This window comes from Diuraphis noxia, unplaced genomic scaffold (genome assembly GCF_037042655.1).
Source record: "Diuraphis noxia isolate RWA-SAM2 unplaced genomic scaffold, SU_Dnox_SAM2 contig0003, whole genome shotgun sequence".
NCBI classification, from domain to species: domain Eukaryota; kingdom Metazoa; phylum Arthropoda; class Insecta; order Hemiptera; family Aphididae; genus Diuraphis; species Diuraphis noxia.
In genome coordinates, this window is record NW_028301713.1 from 57,126,129 (window position 1) to 57,146,014 (window position 19,886).

The 19,886-nt window shown below is 28.3% G+C and overlaps 1 protein-coding gene across 1 annotated transcript in view; it reads left to right on the plus strand.

Annotated features, from left to right (window-relative positions):
• klar (klarsicht) overlaps nucleotides 1-19,886 on the plus strand; it is a 138,069-nt gene that overhangs the window by 108,433 nt on the left and 9,750 nt on the right. Inside the window, exons 18-22 of the mRNA XM_089223454.1 lie at nucleotides 8-119; nucleotides 13,805-13,983; nucleotides 14,070-14,236; nucleotides 15,918-16,209; nucleotides 16,307-16,437. Of these exons, the coding sequence (XP_089079580.1) occupies nucleotides 8-119; nucleotides 13,805-13,983; nucleotides 14,070-14,236; nucleotides 15,918-16,209; nucleotides 16,307-16,437 (881 nt within the window). The remainder of the gene's footprint in view (nucleotides 1-7; nucleotides 120-13,804; nucleotides 13,984-14,069; nucleotides 14,237-15,917; nucleotides 16,210-16,306; nucleotides 16,438-19,886) is intronic.

Below are 19,886 nucleotides of genomic sequence, written 5' to 3' on the forward strand. Positions count from 1 at the left end.
TTTACAGGGTCAGTTAAAACAACGGTGCAGAGAAAATGAATATTGTCTCCGTTTATGTTTAGAAGGAATCAAAGATAGTCAAACGTTTGTTTCAAGCAATGACATAGCAGAAATTGAAAGTGAGTAGTTTGTGTTATTATATTATTGTAGAATTGACAGGATATTAAATTTATTGATTAAGTAAATTACCAATTTTATCCTAACGTTTTTAACTAACAAATGGTTATTACTGAGACAAAAGAGGAGGTAACGTAATCAAATATATTTTTAGTTTTATTTTTAAACACAGATCTACACAATATATAAATCTATTTAATTATAACGTAGTGCTTTCAATCTACACTTTTAAAAATGTTATAAGTTATTATTTATCGCTAAACCCAAGTATTGAGTATGTAGTATTTCATATTGTCTTAAATAACAGTTTGACACGTTTTAAATAAATAATTTATTAAACAATAATTCATTATTAATGTCTTAAAATCTATTTTTTTCGTCATAAAATAACAAGTGTAGATATTTTAATGGCCTTGAATTTATAACTCATACATTATCAGTTGTTCACTCGATAAGTAGGTAATTCATAGTTAAAACGATTATAAAATAATAGTAGTAATAATAATAATAGTTATACAAGTTTATTTCGTTTAATAGTATACTGTATTCACACACATTTAAAAAAAAGTGAAATGTTTAAATACCGCCCCAAGACATATTATTAGAAAGAAACCCAGTTCCGCCGGGCTTAAGTGGACTAAATTGAGTACCAAGCCTGCATACTACTTGATACTACATACGACTTATGATTGATGTTGACAGTGCCACTTCGCCAACGGGGTACTCTATAGTCCATTTTATTTTATCAGTTACCCGAATGAAATATATAGTGTTATGTAGTAAAGTACCTTTGTATCGTCGCGATAAATATTTTTATTTATTTATAAGTTTATCAGTCTAAGTATTCATTTTAAATGACTAATAGATGCCCTAGATTTTATGACTGTGTCGTACACGTGTCATCCAAATGTCACTTAATTTTGAAATTATTAGATTAAGGTATTATGTATACATAGCGAACCAAAGCGACAATAGGATGATATTGTCTTAGCCTTTTTTCAGTAGTTTTGGCGCCTTATATGAAACATTGTAATAAACTTTACTACGCAGTTTTTGTGGGCGAAAAGCCTACGAACGAAACGCGATGTCACCATGGTGACCCCCATAAACATGTCTCGATTTTTCCCCTCGCGACTAACTGCGGAAATCGATCAGATCGCATATAGGCATATAGCGTTTTTGCCACGGTTATATCATGTCTAAATGAATATTTTGATAAATAACAAGTAATAACAATTTACAGCAAAGTCGCAGCTATGCATTGCAAACTAATTTGATTAATTCCTTATGGGTTTTAGGCTGCACATTTTTAAGCGGATTATTCTTTTTAAAACGCCAATGTATTGAAATCGAAATTCGAATTAATAGTTGTCGAGTTTTATGTATTTGTATTGACGAAAATATTTAAATTTAAATAATAGGTATGAATGTATGATTACACTAATTCATAAGACATTAAATAGACAATGATCATTAACAATATTTAGTTAAACCTATATTATTATCAAATTAAATTTTACTGACCTATTTAGAACATAATTTGTTATTAAAACATTTACTTGACTGCAGTTTTCCTCTGTATGTTACTTCTATGGCTATACAGTACGCATATATACGTACGTAAATTACATATGTCATAAGCTATTATATAGAGTAGCTCGGAATCTGCTCGTTTGTATTTAAATTTTGAAGCATTTTGAAACGAGAAAAGAGAAGTTTTCGATTGGAAAGAGGTCATTGAGTATAATATATGCATAACATTAAAATTCCAAATACCATAACGCGGACGAGTGCATTATTTGTGCATATAAAAATAGACAGGCGGGTGGGCGTATTTGAAAAAAGTTACTGTTTGTCTCTATCTACCTATGCACAGTATAATATAATATCATATTATCTCATTTATAATACATATCATAATATCTAGACAATTACTCGGCCAGGTACCTGCCGCCAAATAACATAAGTAGGTATACACAATATTATGGTATTATTCGTCGGGTATTCGGCGAGTAACGGCTGCGCCCCACCTGCTCGGCGGCGTCACGCCTGCACATTTCATGATTTATACCTACTCGCGTGTGCGTTGTGTTTGAGCGAGAACCTCTCGCGACGCGCGCGTTTTGCGCTGCCGGTGTAGTATCGCAATCACCTGTTTGGTGATCGCGTGTTCGTCGCTTACACGATAATAATAATATTACTATCTTGTACAATGTTATGATTCGCAATAGATTACAACAATATAATATTAATTGGTTATAACTGAAGATGTGCTCCGGTGTATTTTTCCTATTGATACCCGTGTAAAATATATTTATCACTTTCGGTAAATTTACCTACGTTCGTTCTCCATTCGTTGTTCTCGCTTCCGTTTCGCGCTACTAAACATCATTATAATTGCATATTATAATAATATGCCATCCTGAACCAGTCCATCCGCAGCGTCAGACTAGTGCGGAACGACGGCCGAACGCTGCCGTATATCCACGTATAGTTTTTTCCAGCGATTTGTGCGAAACTTTTCTACAAAAATTTAATATTCGTCGTCGTTGAATTGTTATTTTGCAAAATTTCTAGTCTGCCCGCGGTCCTAACCGCGCCATATCAACCGTTGTCGACCCATAAATGGCATTCCGCGTAGAAGTGGCGCACGTGGCCACGCAGACCATGATCAAAGGTAAACAATATGTCATTATGTATCGTTTTTTTGTCAATCCAAACACCGTGTCATATTGTATGACACGAGTATAAATTATAATGGCGTGTCCGAATACAAAACGATCGATATTGTATTCTCTCATTTTTTTTCATTGTCATCCGTCAACCACATTGCAATCGGCAGCAGCACGGTAAGAGCAAATCGAACAAATCTCGACTTTCAAAAATAAAATAAAAAATAGGTAATATGCCAACTGTCAATCTCGTTTTTCTATACCTTAATTTCGGCCTCGAGTCGCCACCTACGTTCAGCCTACGGACTAGTTTTAAATTCTAATGTCAATATAATACACTATTTCGCTGACGAGGCAACGATGATCAGTTTTAGAACTGTAATGTATTTAATAATGTAGGTAGTAGGGACTATATTCTATAGTCTATATAGGTATCAATGTACCACACATAGTTGTACGCATGTATACTGCAATAATATGCGTGGGTTAACAGTAAACTTAATTTCTAGTTTTTAGTTTTGGCATGAAATTACCATAATATTGATAGATTCGTATTTAAAATATATTTTTATAATTCTTGCTTATTCGTTGTTGGGTTTAATCTTGTCATGTATATACCTATTATAACTAAATATATTTTAAAAATTTAATTTTTAATACATTTTAATATTGTTTTCTTCATAATTATTAATGAGGCTGTGAACCTGCTGTCGTAAATAAATATAACTTCCTTAATAATAAGTTCAAATCATGTAAATACCATAATATATTAATATTTCAATATACTTATATTATTCAGTATTAGTATATAATTTTGAAACATTCATTTTCAATTTTTTTTATATAGTTAGTCGCAATTTTCATTATCTTTTTCTTTAAGTTAACCAAATTAACCATGTCATTAAAATTTCGTCGATTCCCGTGTATTTTTTAAAAGGCTTTATTTCAATTAGTTGTGTTGTTACTTTAGACAGTTAATATGTATTTTTAAACATTAGGTATGTTTAATTTAAATCGTTTTCTTTCGATCATTAATTTTTTTAAATAAATAATTGTTTAGGTAAATTGTATGTAAGAGTTTTAAAATATTGATTCTGGTATACTTGTTTATTTTTTTGGAGTTTTTATTTATAAATTCATATTTTGTGTGCATTATTTGGAATTTAAAATTAATTTAAATATGTTTTATACATAGTGGGGTTTAATAAAAACACAACATAACATACGAGATTGTGATCGTAGATTGTGATTTTTAACAATTTAAGGATTAACTAGGTATTTTGATTATATGATAAATTTTCACCGTAAACAATTTTTATCAATCTATATAGTTTGTATACATACTTTTTGATAGAATATGTTATGGACGTGTTATTATTAGATATTATGATGTTGTCAACCCTATATGAACGTTATACCTCATCGTGATCATTAGAGCGTGATACACATATTATAGAGACATATGGAGTTGTACGTAACAAAATAATGGTAACTGCAGGTAAGAAAAGTTTTATTGTTCAAAATAATAACTGTTACCACGGAACGTTGGCTCTGTATGAGTGCTAAAATATAATGATATATCATAGACTCGTTTTTTTAAATATAAAAATAAAAATCTTAATGCATGATTGCGCTAATGATTATATTGGTCCAATTAAGTTAAAAAATTATGTATACAGGTGCATAATATACTTTAATAGTGCTCATAAGTCATAATTAAAAAAAATACTTAAGATATTATCATATTTTTATATAGTAATTAGGACGTTTAACTAATGTCAAATATAGTTATGACAATAACTTAATAATATACTTGTTACTATTTTATTCTAGTAAATTTTTTTAATCGTTGAAGGTAGATGCGACAATACCATTTATAAGTAATTAATACTGTGAGGTAATAATAATATTACCCTATACCATCCATCGCGAAATTCCTCTATAATAATGATACAATTTACAATATTATTAGGTATACGTATTATGTTTTATAGTCGTACTATTACATATTATTATGGTACATTTCTTCGAAAAATAAAAATATGTAAATCGATTTGTAGTATCCACTACATTTTTGTGTTATACATTTATGAGTTTATGACATAAATATTTGATCGAATATTAACACGCTATCTATTTATCATATAATATAATTTATACCTATTATGTTCATTTAAATTATATATAGTGTCATGTTACTACTTGCTAAACAGTCGACCCTCGACCATAAACGTTTTATCTAAATTTATATCTAAGCACATTAAGCACAATGAAGTATATCAGCATAATATTATGTTGGTTTATCTATATGTTACTATAAACATGATTTTCATTATAACATCCAATGAATTAAATTATCATTTACATTTTTTTAACTGTTGTTGATATTTGTTAAACACTTGAATATTTAATATTATATAAGTGTCTGTCCTCTGTTTCTATAGCTTATTATAAATTATAAATTATAATAAATAGTATATACTATATACCTATGGTCTAAAATAGATTGTGCAAATATATAATTGTTGATGTGAAAATCGATGATTTTGAATTTTGGTAATCTTCTCATATATAAATCGATAAAACATATTAGGTGAAGAATTTGCAATTTTCACGTAAAAAAAATACCACTAGGTAACTGAATTTATTATTGTTATGCTTTTTTTTAATCTAGGTGATCTTTTTTAAATTATTTTTTATTTTAAAGCCACTAGTATACAACTATGATAACTTGATAATTACAAAAGAAAAAAGAAAAACAATAGTTAATCTTTATTCGAGTATATCAAACTAAAATAGTTATAAATTAATGAGTAGTACAATGAGTAATTGCGTTTCTGTAAATGTTATTTTATTTTTAGGTGTAGGTAATTATATACGTAGAGGGATAAAATTAGAATGTCGTTAATTGTTTTAGAATGAAAAATAATATGGACGAGACACCAGTACATACATATGAGATTATGAAAAAGGGGTAGAAGTAATATTATATAGAATAGAGAGTGTGTAACTTTAAATCTTAAAATAGCTTTGTGGATAACTATAAATTTATTCACGTCAGTATGACATCCCTGGATAATTATGTTTCTGAATAACAAATGAGAACCTTCGAAAAAAAATTTAAACTCTTCGTGGCCGCTATTTAAGTTGCATTAAATAAAAAATGTAAATACACAATAATACTCAGTTTTCTTTTTGGTAATTAAATCAAACCGAATAGAGCCGCGTCCTCTTATTATAAGTACCAGGTATCTACAATCAACAGAATGTAAATATTTATCTTATCACTCAGACTTTCGCGCAGTGTAGAAAATACGCTTTCGCCTAAAATCGTTTCTTATGAATTTTGATGGAATGACATATAGGTCCTATATTTTATTATTATTTGACTTTGTATTTTATTCTCAAAATAATGAAAAAATGTTGCACTTTTAAATTATGTTTAACATTTTCGAGACAATATTTTGACGAATTGATATGTCATTCACTCATTCCCTCAAAAATGTCATTCTTTATAATTTTTGTAATGGTTGATTTTATTCAAAGCTTATTCAAAAACATTAAAAATACGATTCTTTTGCGTTTTGTCTTATGTTACGTATGAACTAGTAAAAAAAAAAAAAACAGTAAACTGACATCTATTAAATTAAATACGTTCGCTGTGTTATTAGAAATTTGAATAATAAATGGTAATTTATACACGAATCTATTCATCGAATTTTTTATAGATCAATTAATAAAATTTTTACTCTTCGAGACCATATTAAAAAGTATTGAAATGGCGTCTGCGCATACACGTTTTTAGTATAAAAATCATATGCCATTTTGCTATATAGCCCGTCAACGCTCAACAATATTAATTTAAAAATATATTATAATCACAGATTCAGGAACCTATTTATCCATTTTGGGGACCACTGTCCACAGACGGTGCTGCCGCACTAATAAAATTATACAAACGCACACATACTACAATGTGCTACAATATCCCGCGGTCTTTACCCCTCTCACAGTTACGAGCGCTTCCGTTTGATAACAACGCGTTCGAACGATGTACGGAATCACCGCCTAGATGAAATGATAATTGATATTGTGCTCATGGACCCTCGTCGTGTCCACACGTTTCGACCGCGGTTGAAGTTTGTAGATTTAACCGAACCGCGGTTTCATCAGAACGCGCGCGTGCTTTATGGGCCGCCGTCGCATATCGTTCGCCGTCGTCACTCGCCGTCATCGCTGCAGCCGCCGCCTTGACGTTGTTGGCCACATTCGGTAGACGGTACTTTAGATTTCAGTCTATCAGCAGCTGCCGAATCGTTGGTCGTTATGGTGTCGGGCGCTTTGCAATTTGTTCCGCGTGCGATTTGCGTCTAATGATCACGTGCTTAATGCAGTATAATAATATTTTTGTTTTTCCCGAGTGCCTGACAGTGATGTTGTTTTCTCCGTTCGTCATTATAAACGTACATTCGTGTTTTCGCGTCACGCAGTCGTCGCGTTGAATTCAAGTTTGTAAATGTTTCTCGAAATGTTATCACTTTATTATCTCAGACATAAACGACCGTCGGTATCGTAATTATAAGCTTTAAGCTTGGTTCCCACTTAACCTTGTCACTTAGAGTTGATTTTAATATTATATTTGACTTGTAAAGTAACGTGTTACAATCAAACATTTGTTACCTACTTGCCCGTAAAATATTTAACTTACCAAATACAGTGATCGGTAAACTCGGTATAACGGAAATCCCGTCTTTTTTTGGTTCTGCCAAACGTCTTGCTAATTAAATTCTGACGGAAACGCGATAATCAAATTGTTATTATAATATTACGTCAACGGCCATTATTATTATTACTGTTATTATTAATAGTAGTAGCATTAAGAGTGTGCGAGTATCATAGTATAATATGGCGTTTACAGTACACTCATCGCCGGGTCAATCTAAAGATAACAACAAACAAACGAAATTTACGAAATGGCGCGTGTTCCATTAATTTTGCCTTGGTGGGCCTTTGTCCAAAGTTCGATTTAAACCTTTATGGCGGTTGCTGACGTGAAAATCGTACCAACAGGGTATTCGAATCCTGGCCAATTTTAGAAATCTAAATTAAAAAAGGTCTGTTTTTCTGTTGACACAATATTTTTGATAAAAAATTTGATAATAGACTCACGTCGCCGTTCGTTCCGTGGACTTTTTCCCTCATGCATTTCAGTATTTCACTATTGGTGTTCTCTTCTCTATAATCGTAAGGACAATATATAGCAATACGTTATCCCGTGGACTACGATCTTGCAGACGGCCGATTTTTGTTTACGCGTTCGGTAACCGTTTCATTAAATAATCTCCCCTCTTAAACATCGTCACCAATTCACCATCTCGTCATGTCGTTAAAGAGTCGACGGGGACGTTTTTTTCACACGCAGAGGGTTATAATAATAATAATAATAATATTTGAAATAATGTGTTATGCACTTGGTGCGGTTTCGTTAGAGGGCTTGGCACAGTCGTTATCTCCAGGACGGGGATGTGGTTTTTTATTATGCTTATTAATAATTATTTTAATATTCGTAAATTTAAGCACGCGACAATTTGGTATTAAGCATATATATATATGTACCGGCGGTCGATGTAAACATAACAAAATCACTCGTTTTAATCGGTACGGTTCATTTTTATGCATTTTGTGTTTTTAGTTTTGTTTTCTCAAACGGTCAACGACAACGTGAATAACAACAACATGTACAACGTTCACAATTTTATTATTGATATAATTGGTATTATGTGTGTCAACAACTTATGCGTTGATCGAATAATAATAGAAATAATAATGGCGATCTGAAATTTCGTCACGTGCAAACGTTATACTCAGCGTACTGCGCTCGTTTTAGCATTCGGTGTACACCACGTGCTGTCTCGTCGGTACCATGGAAACGTGAGATTAAACTTACCACCTGGAGCCTCTGGAATCAACAGGCTCTGGCTTCTGACTTGCGATTATACACCAGTTTGTACCGTTCGACACGCAGTTGTAGTTTGTGCACTTCAGCTATAAATTACCTATTTCTTGAACTACTCCTTATAATATTATTTATTTATTTTATACTTCGGTATAATTTTAGACATTGATTACTATTGTCCCCACAATTTCTGTTTTATGTTAAAACTAGTTACGCGTTTATCAAAATTATGATTCCCGGAATCATCTTATTATAACTATTAGTTACCAAATAGGTTAGTACTTAGGTTTATACTTTGTCTTAGATGAAACCTTCATTTTTTCTAATTTTTGTGCCGATTGTTTTCCTGAAAAATGTTAAGTATTGAAATCGATGTTCCAAAAAGTACCTAATACTAGTGTAGTCTTGGTAATTCCACAGCCATATTTGTCAAATATGTGAAAATTTGAATATTTAAAGTTCAAATTATATAAAAATACATAGATTTAGGAACATTAACCACTATGGCTTGATAAAATGACATAAGTACGACATAGCATACCTAATATTTTAATAATGTATATTATTATTTTACTTTCAATTAATACTTTACCCACCTAATACCTACTTTGTTAATTAGTTAATATCTTTAGTGCAGCAATTAGAAAACTTGGAAACTATTTGTTCAAATGGCGACACTTTAAAACGTCATCTTAATATACTGAAAGAGAGAAGTTCTCCATGATTCTCACTTTGAGTATCAAGTATATTCACATTCAATGTGGTGTTTACAAGTTTTATACGAACAAAAATGGTAAAAATTAAGTATGCTTAAAAAATCATAATTTGCATAGTTTGTACCTTGGTTTGTACAGTTGTTCCTTGTACTTGAGTACTACTAGTATTTATTATTAGGTAGTAGGTACCCGTTATTTTTATTGTACATTTCAAAATGCTCAAATGTCACATTGGTATACCTAAGTATTGAATTACACAATTTAAAGATTTTCTCGTAATCCCACCATTGTATCGAACTCGGTACTTCTTTCATTTTTTCCAGATCAAGTAGCTATTATTCGTAACGAAAATAATTGTTTTCACAACACTCGGCTTGCATAGTCGGAATGCCATTCAATTTTAAATTTCCGGTGTCAAAAATTCAAAATGTTTTGTAGTATTGTTGATTAATGCAAATGTTCCACTAAATGGCATGTACAAATTATAAAATGTATCTACACGGCACTCGTACTGACGCTTATAGTAAATTAACTCACGGATAACATAGGACAACAAGGAACACGGCCAAATAAGGAATAATAAAGAACAATAAGAAACGAAATCTTAATTATATTTTTAAGATTTAAATTTAATAAAAAAAACATATTTTTTGTTTTTAAATTGTTCTAATAATAAAATGTCGACAAAATTTATAGGTGCATTGATTTGAAGTTTAAGGACATAACACTCGTTTTTTAAGGCATTATATTTCTAGCTCTAATTATCATAGAAATCAATACGAGTTTTTGTCTGGTCATAAATACAATTTAGTTACCAAATGATTAACCGATTTAATTTTCTAGTTACTTCGATAGTGTGATGATTTATATAACAGTGTTCAGTTCTCATCAGATCATGTAACGTAATCACATAAATATATAATGCAGATAACCCTACACGTTGTCAAAACGCATATACTTATAAAATTATTATTACCTATTTTAGAGGACGTTTCACCGAAAAGGGATCAGCTATAAATAATAATAAATAAATATTGGACTAAGTTTAAGTTCTAGAACTATACATTTTATAACTAACGCCCATTTGTAATCTAGCTCTAATTAAATCATTTTTAAATACACCATTCTTTAATAAAACAAAATAAATTAATTGAGCTTGATATAATCAATATCCCATTAATAATCACGAAAATAATATTTTTCTTATACTAAATTGCGCCTATTTTCTTTGTTACTTTTTTTAAATTATATATTTTATTTAAAAAATTAATTTGAAGTTTTTAAAGAGCTGTACTAAGAGCTTTTATAACTTACTTTAGTTTCTGTTATCTTTCCTTTTATTATTTTTTCAATTATGAATCCTTTTAAATCTTTTGGTTATAGGTACGTTTAATCTTTTAAAAAGATCTATGTTATTATTTATATCTGGCTGACAAGGTTACGACCACTTCCTGTGCTCTTAATCTATATAATATTAAATCGCTCATTTGAGACCCTATCATGTAAAATGTAAATATTTCAAGGGTTCTGATCATGTATAAAACTCAATTATCGCCATACGTTCGTTATAAGTTTATTACTTTACTAGGAAACGTGTTCTGTATTCTTAGTCCTTTAGTCCTATACATTTTAACTGCCTAGTGAATTTTTATATTAATAGTTAACAAATGGATTTTTCTAAAAATGGTTTTCACATAATCTTTAGAACGCGTATAAATCCGTATTTAAATTTAACATCGGTGAGTACTTTTGTGCAATTAAAATCACATTTGTTATTGTTATCAGTCATAATATTATGTAGTTATTATAGATTATATGATATTCTATTCATTAATTAAACTTACTTGTTATACTAATTATACTTATTAAAAAAACAATCAAAGTATTTCGTTGAAACTAATTATTAAAAAGTTCGTTTTTTTGTTTACAAAGATAAGTGACCAGTAATTAATTCATTTAATAAATTAATCTTGAGATTATATTTTAGTGAAAACGATTGATGTTTTTTGTTAAACATATTCTTGGATTTTATGAAGGATAATAAATCCCATTGTATGTATTCCTCCACAAGATAATATTGTATTATTGTCCTTGTTTAGGTCCTAATTAAATTAAATTAAATTTAATGTATTTAATAATTTTAAATTATTATTCTGTGGAATCTTAACTATAATTTTTATATATATACTGTTTTTAGTATTTCTGTAACGTTTTTTCATTTATATTTGTCTATTATCTATGGACGTATTAATATAATTATTTAGAACTGTCGACGTAAGAAGTCAAATATTCGTAGTCCGCACCATTGCACCAGCTTGATAAATTTTTAATTTAATAAAATCTCATAAACATACGAGGTAAATCATTGAATACTTTTCTTCATAATTTTTCACTGAATAAAGTATATTATTTTATATTAATTGAATCTAATATAGCAGATTAAACAAAACTGGTAATATTATAATATTATATATTTATATGTATAAAGTGGTTGTGCTTTGCGTTTGTTTCTCTGGTGACTGATAAACTACAATCTGACATTCTCTTAGATATTAAACACTCAGATTAAGAACCGATGGGCTAGTGTAAAAATGACTACATAGTTTTTCTAGGTGTAAAATACCGAGATACAGGGAAATATTAATCATAAAATTTAAGTTTTTGGATTAAAGACAATCTTCGCGACGGTCAGTCGCCTGATGATGGTGCTATAATAGTATAATACGTAGATATATGTACAATTTAGAGGGAAGGGAGTTTAAAACTTGCTAACATATTAAGTTTATGAAGTACAAAAAATTTTACAGGTTAATAAAATATTAATTCTATAGGAAAATCCATTGTACATAATTTCCGAGTAATTTATGATATAATTACATCAATACATTACATTCGGACGTTTCATGATTTGTTATTATTTTTTGGTGCATCGTCTTTCGAAATAATTGTCACCTGTCGGTGTCTTGATTTGAGAAATATAAGAAAAATTATGAAAAAAATTACTACTTGCGTTGATCGTAACAATAAGGAAAACGTTACTACAAAAAATACAAAATGAACCGTACCATATCACAAAAAAGCGCGAATTTCCATAACACCAAGATAAATATAATAATGTATCTTACAGAAAATGTCAATGTACTGGTTTACGTTGTGCGAATGATGACAAAATAACCTAATATACGTTGGCCTAGAACCGCTAGAAAAGATATTTGTGGTGTATTCAGTTCTATTTATATACAACTGCTCCGTGGTCCGCTGGCTCATTAAAAAAAAATACCGCATTTGAATTGTGAATTTAGTAATAATAATTTCACATGGACCTTAAACTGGACAACGACGGTGGCACGTCTGATTTTGAAATGCCGTTGTTTGATTTGGAGTCACAGCGGTTAGAATTCAACACAAGCTCGGACGAAACGGATACTTCCAGCGTTTTTGACTGTAGCCTAGACGAGAGTTTCCAGCAGATAAAGAACGGCGTGGAGCGGCTTCATCGATCGACTCCGAAAAAGACGAGTTTTTACCGTACCCCAACGTCAGCTTGCCCAAACAAATCATCTGCTGTTGTTGACGACGAGTTTCCCGAAATCGATATTGATCAGAGATTTGATGTGATGAAAGATAGGGTTAGAAATTACCGATCTAAAGAAACGGAAACGTTGAGGAGATGCATCATCGAACTAAATAACACTATAGCTTGCGTAATAGACAACGAAGGTAAAAACGTGTGTGTAAGGTTAAAAGAAAATTATGACTAATGTTCTTTTGATGTTTTGATATCCAGTCAATGCAAGACATTACAAGTTACAAATTAATATATTCTAAACGTACAGATTTTTTTTCTCACAAGAATAAATTAATTGATTTTTAAATTTAGATTTTCATAATACAATACAATAATTATTAGCTACCTAAATTTGATTTTATACCTGTAAAAAAAATATATTTTTCTAAATAATTCGATGTGTGTTGGATACATATTAAATAAATATTTTATTTTATTTTATTAATAAACATTGAAAGTTATTTTACTTTTGACTTGAATTACAAATGTATACAGGCTTAAAAAGTTTTTAAGGTTGTAAAAATTAATTTTCTTATACAAATGCAGTATTACAATAATGACTATAAAGATAAAACACGAGATTTTCAAAAAAAAAAAATGTTTTTTTAATAAATTTTTTTTATTAGAAAATTATAGTTCTCGGCGTCAAATCTATATAATACCTATTAATATTGATTATTATGTATGTATTTGTTCTCATATTAGTTATTATTTAAGCTTACTATTGTTCTATAGTTAATATTATGGTAATCGTATTATCCTTGTTTGTTTTCAGGTATGGTCAAAAAGTGTGAACGTTTGGAACTGGATATCTCAAAACAAGAGAAAATCCAATTGCTAAAGACCGACATAGCCGCAATCAAAAGTCGTTTGATGTCGTTTTTGCGTATCGATCGACTGGACAGCAATGTACAAAACAAAAACGAACTTCAAGCCTTAATCCACACTGCTAAGGTATGTCATTCATTAATATAGATATCTACTTTGATTTTATAATGGCATGAATATATATCTACCATATTTTAAATTTATACTTTTAGACTGAATTATCAAGTTTGGATACTTATTGGAATGGTCGCAACATAGTGAGCATCACTGAGGAATTAAACAGACATTTCAATGAGTTGAACAATTCAAATACTGTTTTGAGTCAAATGAACAAAGAAATTGCAGATTTATATTCTATCTATACTAACGCTAGACAGAGGCAAGTATATATATATATATATATATATATATATATATATATATATATATAGAGGTGTCCCTTGAGGGCATACCCATTAATCGTAGAGAGGGCTCGTCGCCCGGATAAAAACCAGATTTTTGCAGATTTATCTATAAACTAAAAAAAACATTAAAAATCATGAAATTAATGAAAATAAAATGTTTAACTGTCAAAATTGTCAGAAAAATAATAATTTTTTAAACCATTTTAGAAACAATTTAATTAAATTCAAAAATAAAATACATGTATCCCTTGTCTATGTTAGTCTAATAAAAAAAAACAGATTTATGATATATTTATTATCCCAGGAGATATCACAATGGGCAAATCCTCGTGGGACACCCTGTAGTATTAGGGAACAAAGGTTTATCTTTTAAACATTTAAAACAAAAAATAAAAAGTAGTTTTTGTTACTGTTTGTAAGACTAAAAATAGTGTTTAAACTCTAAGAATTTATCCCAATGATTTGTTTTATCCAATTCAGATATTCTCGATTTAAAAACAAATATCTGATCTCCACATCTAAATTTCCACACTCCATTCCTATGGCCCAAGTCCTCCAATTATATCTTTGACTGGCAATTCCAATTATCTTATTGTCACATATCATTGGACAACCTATATCCTCTTCACAAAATTGCACATCTTGTCTTATGGGACACATCCATTTATTATTGCCACTTTTAACATTGATATTGTTTATAAAGTGTAGTCTGAACAAACCATTTTGTATGCATATATTATTTACTTACTCATCAGTTTCTCGACACTTTCTATTAACAGTAACGGTATTGTTTGATACTGTTATCCATTTTTCATAGTAATTTATTGTCATCCTATTTGATGATTTTATATTCGTGCCATAGATTATACATTGTTTTTTGTCCCAGAGATGGTCATAATTTTCATTAAAAAATGTGTTATAATAATTTGTTGTTTTATTAAAGAATGTATCAGGAATTCCATTGATCTACATGCAATTTTCATCATACCATTAATACTTTTTTTCTTAAAACGTTTAAGATCTAAGTTTACTACTTCAATCAATAACACTCCATTAATTTTATTTTCAAACTTTGGTGTGTATAAAGCTTGTGCATGATACTTGATTATTTTGTTGCAACTTTGAACCTTGAAATTATTTGTTATTAATTTTTGAAATGGTATTTAATGTTATGAGTTGCTGTGTATATTATCAATATTAAATAGTGTTTACCCATTAGTTATATAAAAAAAAAGATATAAATACAAATGACAGACCTATATTATTTAATTGACAACAACTATTTTGAATTTATTTACTTTAATAAATTGTGGATTAAATTTCTTCACGCAAACTTTCTCAGTCAACATAAATCTATAACTGATTCTAGTTGCACAACAAACTGATATTTCTGACAAATCAGGATGCTTTTCATAAATTCTGTATATATTTTTTAAGTCCAATGGGCAATACTTAGTTGTTGGTGTATTTGATAACAGTTTATAACTGCTCATATTTTCTGACGTGCAATAACTAAAATTATAAAAAAATAATATTATACTGTAGCAAAACACAATTAGTAAAGCCATTACGACAATACTTTATTAAATATTAATGTTATTATGATTTGTCTTAAATTATATACAAATGTATTTATGTTTGTATTCATGGTTACAGATTAGAAAGCGAGATATTAAGATATCAGAATGCGTTAATCACATGGGCTGAGTGTGACAAACAGCTAATGGAACTTGAGTTGAAATTTAAAGGTTTTGGTGACAATGGTATGGTTGGTAGAAACCAAAAGTCTGGATGTTTTGGTTCAGCTTCTGACAGTGGCATGTCAGATTCAGGTTCAGAACATGAACTTAATGAACATGAAAAACGATTGGTTAACCTAAAACAACTAGCTAACAATTTGATGACTATTATGACTCCTAGCAGTGAAGCAATATCATCAATACTAGCTGTAATATAAATTAAATACACTTATTCTTTATTAAGTTATAACCGAGTTTATAACCAATAATAAAATAATATTAATTATTACCATTACAATTTTATAGAGAATAGAGAATAACGAAAAACAGTTGAAAGAACTTCAACAGACCTGCAAAGACCTCATAGGAAGATCAGAGCATTGTATTGATGATGATGACAAATTGGATTGCTGTGAAAGCCTTGTTAACACTGATATGTAAGTTGGGTCTCTCTTAAAGTCTTAAACAATAATATGTTAGCACATTGCAATATTAGTATATAATATTATATACTATTTATCATATAGTTTTGGCTCTTGTACATCATATTTAATTTTTTGTTTTTATAAAGCAAAAATATTTACTTACTTGCCCAAAATATATAATTTAATGTTACAAAATGGCTTTATAATATTTATATAAATAACTTATACCTATAGAAATCTGTGGTTAAATTAACAATATTTTTAAATTATAGTTTAGTGTAATCAATAATAATTTATAACACACCATATAACTTTCAACTTCTAACAAATTCAACTCCAATTTAGCGGCAAATTTATTTTGTTTCTATGCTGAAACACTTTAAGGAATATCATGCTTACATGTGTTGGTTTTGTCTTACAAATGTACTGCTTTGAAAATTTTGGTACAGAAGAATTCATTTTCCTCATTTAAATATAATAAATTGACATATTATCAAATTATAACTTAGAAATATTATCTGTTTTCGTGTCGTTATTATGTTTTAATTTTAAAGCAAGTTGTAATTATTATTTGATTATATTGCTATTAATTATTCTAGTAATTTTATTAATTTTACTATTAATATTTAATTATTTTAATAGAAGATTGTTTATTCTAACTTACAGTAGAGCAATGTGAATAGATATGTGATATAAATAGGCAAGAGCATTAAATTAATCTAAATGATTATTAAATGTGTATATATAATATATTTACAAGTTTCAAACCCCTAACAAATATTTAAATAAAAAATAATTTTGTAAAAATGTTTAGTATAAATGGTTTTTAATGATTTTTCAATCTTGTTCTATCAAAAGTACCAGTAGATTTACTTGTCAGACTAAAAACATTGAAGTAAAAAATATCAAAGCATTTTTTCTATTATAAAAAGAGTATCCACACACAAAAAAACCTAACACTGTTATAAAATTAATTCATACATAATATGTTTATTACTTTGCTCAAAATCTTAAATATTTCAAGATACTTACTAATTAATGTGTTCAAAATTATCCACGAGTAAAAGCAATATATAATATTATTAGCTTTAAATTTGACGATAAGTTAATTCATTGCAATATTAAAATTGACATCATGGGTTATTGTAATCATGCATTTGTTATATGTTATACTTTTGTAAAACTTATAAACACACCCTGGAAGCATCACTTCTTAATAAATATAATATTATTTTTTTTACCTTAATGATAACCTGCTATAACAATTTTTGTAATCTTAAATACAAATTATAAAACTATTAGTTATACTTGGTTACATTTTGGCCATTAATTACATTAATTTACATTCTGCCCATTTTTTTTTATTCTGCTATTAACTTTAAATTATGTTTAATATGTGCAAAAGTTCAAAACATTGTTGCTATTGATATGTTAGGAGCTTAAGACTCCATTCATAAATAATGAGAATAATAATAATCATCTATAATATTTTTTTATAAATATAAAACATCATTTATTTATCATCCTATTATTTTATTTAGACATTGTATTTTGGAAACCAAGATTTAAATATGGACTAGAGTTAATATTTAAAAAATTATATTTTGGGTCTTTCTATTTTTTTATTGTCTGAAATTAACTTTTCATCATTGATAGTTTTAAATGTACCTGAATATTTGTTTTTATGATATTCATATTCATCTACCAATCCAATATGCTTTATTTTATTAACTTAGAAAAAAAGTTAGTAGAATATAATTTAAACTTTTTTTTTTGTTAGATTAGGTCAATGATTACCAATTATTGCAATTTTAATAGACCTTTTACTTTTCCTATGTTGGAAAATATTTGTTTTGAGTCTGAATTAAATGCTTTATCATGTTTTGTATTTCACGCTATCCTGGGTATCCAGGTAAGCTGAAAATAATATTTATTTTCTGCATGTCAATTCTTAATACAGATCGACCTTCAAAATTCTCCAACATAAATGAGGTACTGTACAGAAATACAGATTAGAAAATGGAAATGTGTTGATTATATTTTGCTTGTTTTTCAATCCTCATATTGTATTTTAGTGTTTTTAAATTGAAAAATTATTTTTATTGAAGTTCCAAAACCTAACTACAAAAATTAAATCATTAAAAGTGTTCCCTGAAATTGGAAATTTAGGTATTTTAATTGTCATAAACTCATAACCTTGTGCTTTATCTTGCATGTACCACTAATATAGATAGTTGATCTATTGGATATAGAAATTTAGTTAAAGCATTGTTAGATTGCCTAATTTAAATATATAATTTAGACTATCTGTATAGTAAATACAATATTGCTAATAGACTATATATTATTTTCTATTCATACGTTCAGTACTTATTGAATTTTATTATATTCTAACCAAACTATTACTATATAGTTTGTATTTGTTTTATATTTATTACAGTTTTTCAATATCAATAGTGACCACTATATATCTTTAATTAGAAATGAATTATTTTAAAAATAATAATAATATGATGGTTAACATGATGAGTAATCTTTATCTTTCATTGAATGAATAAATATTTTGTTTTATATTTGGGAATATTTCTTAGTTATTTCACATTAAATTAATTTTACAAAAATGATTGATTCCTCTATTTATAATATGTATCAATACTCTAACTGCCATACCTCTAATTGGCTTTACAAGATAATTTTTTTTGTTTATTTAATTTGGAATGATAAAATTTTGTTCATAATTCTAAACATTCATTTTGACATTAGTAAAACATCTGAAGAAATTATAAATACATTTTAACTAACTCAAAAGTTGTTTAGATTTTATATTATGAATTATTTCACTTTTTTTGTTATAATTGCAAACATATTAATATGAGTACTTGTATTTTCTCCTGAATGAATTCTAAAATATAATTAAACATTGGTTTATATTTTCATGAAAAATGTATCGTTATATATATCATATACTTATATGTGTATGTTATGTAGTTTATATGTATCAATTTTTTTTTTGTACTTAAAATGCCTATGTTCTAGCCCCTCCCCCCTTGAAAAAATTCTGGTTGTGTCACTGATTTAGTTTATCACCATTGTTTTAAAGTTTTGAAAATATATTATGCATGTGGTGTATTCTATTTCTTGTTTTTTAGTAGGTATTTTATAATTTTATATTGCATACATCATTCTATGTAATTATAAATCGTGAATAAATCTGTAGATCATTAAAAAAATCATTTAATAATTATTAAAATACCATTTATTTATATTGTACTTTGGTTTTGTTATGGTACGATATATTGTAATAATCTAATGGTATTACTAATTACTTTTTAACGTTAAAATTATTATATTGATTATGACGTCTGGAATGAGGTAAATATCATATTTAATACAAGAATTCAACTTTTTGCGATATTTTTTCATAAGCCTCGAATACTTCGTTACTAATTATGAGATACTAA